This window comes from Emydura macquarii, unplaced genomic scaffold (genome assembly GCF_026122565.2).
Source record: "Emydura macquarii macquarii isolate MOO-44397 ecotype Brisbane River unplaced genomic scaffold, CSIRO-AGI_Emac_v2 contig_1320, whole genome shotgun sequence".
Lineage (NCBI taxonomy): Eukaryota > Metazoa > Chordata > Testudines > Chelidae > Emydura > Emydura macquarii.
The window spans coordinates 75,617-80,136 of NW_027131457.1; the positions used below are offsets into that span (position 1 = coordinate 75,617).

The window sequence follows — 4,520 nt, forward strand, 5'->3', positions numbered from 1 at the left end:
CAGTTATGAGTGGAACAAGGAAATGGAATAATAAATCTTAGTAATGAAGGGCTGAAAAGGACCTTGAGAGGTCATCTTTCCAGTGGTTCTCAACCAAGGGTACACGTACCCCTGAGGGTACACAAAGGTCTTTCAGGGGGTACATCAACTCATCCAGATATTTGTCTAATTTTACAACTACGCTACATAAAAATCACTAGCGAAGTCAGTGCAAACTAAAATTTCATACAGACAATGCCTTCTTTATACTGCTCTATATACTAGACACTGAAATGTAAGTACAATATTTATATTCCAATTGATTTATTTTAGAAGTATATGGTGAAAATGAGAAAGTGAGCAATTGTTCGTTAACAGTGCCTGTGACTCTTTTCTATTTTTATGTCTGATTTTGTAAGCTAGTAGTTTTTAAGTGAGGTGAAACTTGGGTACGCAAGACAAATCAGACTCCTGAAAGGGGTTGTCTGGAAAGGTTGAGAGCCACTGATCTATTCCATCCTGCCATGCTGACTATCTAGACCATCGCTGGCATGTGTTTTATCTAAGCTCTCTTAAAAACATTCAGTTAAGGGGAATTACACAACCTGACTTGGTAACCTGTCCCTGTGCTGAACTGGAATTCATTAGAGTTAGAAAGTTTTTCTTATTATACCTAAATCTCTTTTGTTGCAGATTAAGATGATTCCTTCTTTGCAACCCTCAGTGGACATGGAGAATAATTGATCACTGTCCCCTTTATAACAACCTTTTACATGTTTGAAGACTGTTATCAGGTCCCCCATCAATTTTCTCTTCTGTAGTTTAAACATGCCCAATTCTTTTCACCTTTCCTCACAGGGCAGGTTTTCTAAACCTTTTCTCACTTTTGTTGCTCTCTGCTGAACTATCTCTTCAATTTTTCCATATATTTCTTATCGTTTGATTCCCAAAACTGAATGCAAGCCTGCAGCTGAGGCCTCACCAGTGTTGAGCTGAGTAGAACAATTACCTCCCGTATCTGACATACAGCACAATACCTGAAGTGCCATATACCCAGTCAAAATGGGGATGGTTGAAATCCCCCATTTTTATTGGGTTTTCTGGTTTTTTAGCCTCTCTAATCTCCCTGAACCTTTCACAGTCACCATCACAATCCTGGTCAGCTGGTTGGTAGTATATTCCTTCCCATATATCTTATTATTTAAGCATGAAATCTTGTATGAACTCTATCTCCAAAGAGAGTCTATGGTGCAGTTTGATTCATTTAAGATGTGTACTCCATTTGATTCATTCACATATGGTGCTACATCCTCTTCTGTGCCACCTGCTTGGTCATTCCTATATATTTTCTGCCCACTTATTACTGTGTGCCATTGATTATCATTGCCCCATCAAATTTCTGTGACACCTATTATATAGCCTACAAAACCAGAACTAAACAACAAAAATAAGGTGAGACCAGATAAAATAAAATGAATCTGTTTTATATCATATTTCACAGGTTGTTATTATTAATTTTTTTTAAAGAAATATTTTTCTCAATAGAACCCATGGCAGACCCAGAACGGGGAAATCAAACGTCCATCATGGGATTCATCCTCCTGGGCTTTGGGAATTTCCATGAACTGCAAATCCTTCTCTTCCTGCTGTTTCTAGTGATATACGTTGTGACCATGGCTGGGAATACGGCCATCGTGGTGCTAGTTGTGGCTGATCAGCACCTTCACACTCCCATGTACTTTTTCCTGGGGAATCTGTCCTGTTTGGAGGCCTGCTACACCTCTGCCATCCTGCCCCAGATGCTGGCCAGTCTCCTGAGTGGGGACAAAAGCATTTCATTTGCTGGTTGCCTCATACAATATGATATCTTTGCTTCCCTGTTATCTACAGAGTGTTGTCTATTATCAGTGATGTCTTATGATCGGTATTTAGCCATATGCAAACCACTGCATTACGCAGCCCATATGAATAGTGGCTTTTCCCTCCAGCTAGCCATTGGATCTTGGCTCAGTGGCTTTGCAGCTGGCAACATAGCAGCATGTTGGGTGTCACAACAGATTTACTGTGGGCCCAATGAAATTGACCATTTCTTTTGTGATTATACTCCGTTGATAAAATTGTCCTGCAGTGACACCAGCCAGATGGTTCTTGTGGTTTTCCTCCTCTCCTGCATATTTATTCCTCTCCCTTTTCTCTTAACCCTCACATCTTACATGTATATCATCTGCACGATCCTGAGAATCCCTTCCAGCACCGGGAGGCGAAAGGCCTTTTCTACCTGCTCCTCTCACCTCATCGTGGTGACAGTTTTCCAAAGGACCCTGATCATTGTCTATGTGCTCCAGGACACAGCTGCGCTGCACGACCTGAACAAAGTGTTCTCCATCTTCTACACCGTGCTGACACCCATGGCTAATCCTCTCATCTACAGCCTAAGAAACAAGGAGGTCAAGGAGGCCCTGAGAAAATCTCTAAGTAAGACTTTGACTTCCATGAGCATTTGCAAATGATTTTGTGGACATTTACTGTAAGTTGCAATAAAATGTGTAGAATGGGAGCTCATCCCGTGGTGCAATGAGGCAAACCACAGCGCGTGTGGGCAGTCCTGAAATAGTACAGCTGTTCTAGTACTCACAGTGAGACTGGTGATTGTACTGTGGCCCCTATCCCTGCTATACCCCTCCTCCTGAGGCCCTGCCCACACTCCAGTCCCGTTCCACCCAGGATGCACTCCTGTTTAGCCACCTCCCCTGAGATCCCCTCACCCACTGCTCATGCATCTTGGGGGTGCAAGGGAATGTGGTCTTTCAAGTAATGCCCAGGCAGGGGATCAGGGTGATGGGGGCAGCATTAGAGGCAGCAAGGCTTGAGCCCCCCCAGCTGGGCAGAGGCAGGGCTGTGGATCTTCCGGTGTCTTTATTGAATGCAGGACTTTTGCTGTCTGGCAGATTTGTGGATTGAGGTATCATTAAACAGTTACCACCCGTACTCACTGAGGACTACAAGCTGAAGGAGAGCTTTCCCAACCCTCTTTTTCTGTTCTTCAGACAACCACCCAACCTCACCAAGCTCATCACCAGACACAAGCTGGCCACAGACCAGCAGCCACCAGCACAAAGTGGCACCAGCTCCTCTCCTAAGAACAGATGCAAAAGCTGCAGGCCCATCTCGGCTGCTATGATGGTCAGTAACCCCACAACACACCTGTCAGGATCCGTGAGTCCTACACGTGTCTGTCACAACATGTGGTGTACCTCATCTGGTAGCTAGTCTCAGAGCAAGTCTAACAGGTCATGAAATGGCTAGGAGAGAAGAAAGCATCTTGTAGGCTGTAGTCTACTGCTCAGGGCATTCGGAGTGTGGGAAAGCGCAGTTTAATTTCCTCCTTTTCCTGAGAAGAAGAGATTTGAACATGTTTTTTCTACCTTTTAATTACATGATCTAACCACGGGCTGGAAGGTAGGACTGAAGGATCATATTTTTATTGATAAAAGAGACAGTAACCTCAATTTCATTGTACACACCCAAAAGGACAAATATATTTCTGTGTCTGACAATAGAAATGTACACGGAGGCAAAGTAAGAAAAATGCAGCTTGAGAATTTATTAGTGTTTCATGTAAGGATATTTACCTTGTGTATTTGAATAATGTGATATTGTCAGTTTGTGTTTTAAGGGTTATAAAGCTTTAACCTTTTTCAAACTAACAGCTGGTCTCATTAAACAATTATTGTCTAACCCACTCTGTTGTCTCACCCCCCAACATTTCCCACAGCTGTGAACATTTAAATCGATAAAAATCAGAAAAATACTAACACATACAACAAATAACTTTGCACAACTGTGAACGTTTCAATGACAAACATCAGGAAAAGGCTGACAAGTCAGGACTGATGTTATGAGTCAAAATGTTTAAAAACGAAAAATTGAATTCTGCCAAGTCTCACTGAAAGATCTCCTAGTACGGCACACTTCCATCTCGGCCACTGAAGCTGTTCCACCCTGTATGAACAGTGGCCAGGTCAGTCACTTCTAAGGTGGAAGAGACCTGTCCACATCCATTCTCCTCATTTCAACTATAGGAGGGAATTTAACCAGGATCTCCCACAGCCCAGCTGGGTGCCCAGACTGCTAGCCTAAATTGTATAAGGGAAGAAGCTGCAATCTCTTCCATTTCCCCACCATTTCCTCTGGCCATTTTGTGCGGAGTGATGTGTGTTCAGAGCCTGCTTGTGGATAAAGCTGTGCAGGAGAGATATGCAGGGCAATGCTTATCTTCACAGGTTTATTGATTGCTCTGAGGCTTAGCTGTCCTGAGGATTTAGGCACCAAGGGAAGATTTACAGTCAGATCTAAAGCCAGATGTTTAAAGGCACGGATTTCAAGGGGTGTTAGGTGCTTTGCTGCTTTTGAAAACCCCCCAGCTCAGGGGCAGAACCGGAAGGAGAACCCAAGTCTCCTGAGTGCCAGCTCTGTGCCTGATGCACTAGAACACATTGCCGTCAGACGGGTGTGGGGCATAGAGCTGCTAACGGTTAAGA

The 4,520-nt window shown here is 43.5% G+C and overlaps 1 protein-coding gene across 1 annotated transcript; it reads left to right on the top strand.

Moving 5' to 3' along the window:
- The first annotated feature begins 1,529 nt into the window (after positions 1 to 1,529).
- LOC137154925 (olfactory receptor 6N1-like) lies at positions 1,530 to 2,489 on the top strand. Its single transcript, XM_067550773.1, has one exon. It carries the CDS (start codon positions 1,530 to 1,532, stop codon positions 2,487 to 2,489), a length of 960 nt encoding a protein of 319 aa, XP_067406874.1.
- The last annotated feature ends 2,031 nt before the right edge of the window (positions 2,490 to 4,520 follow it).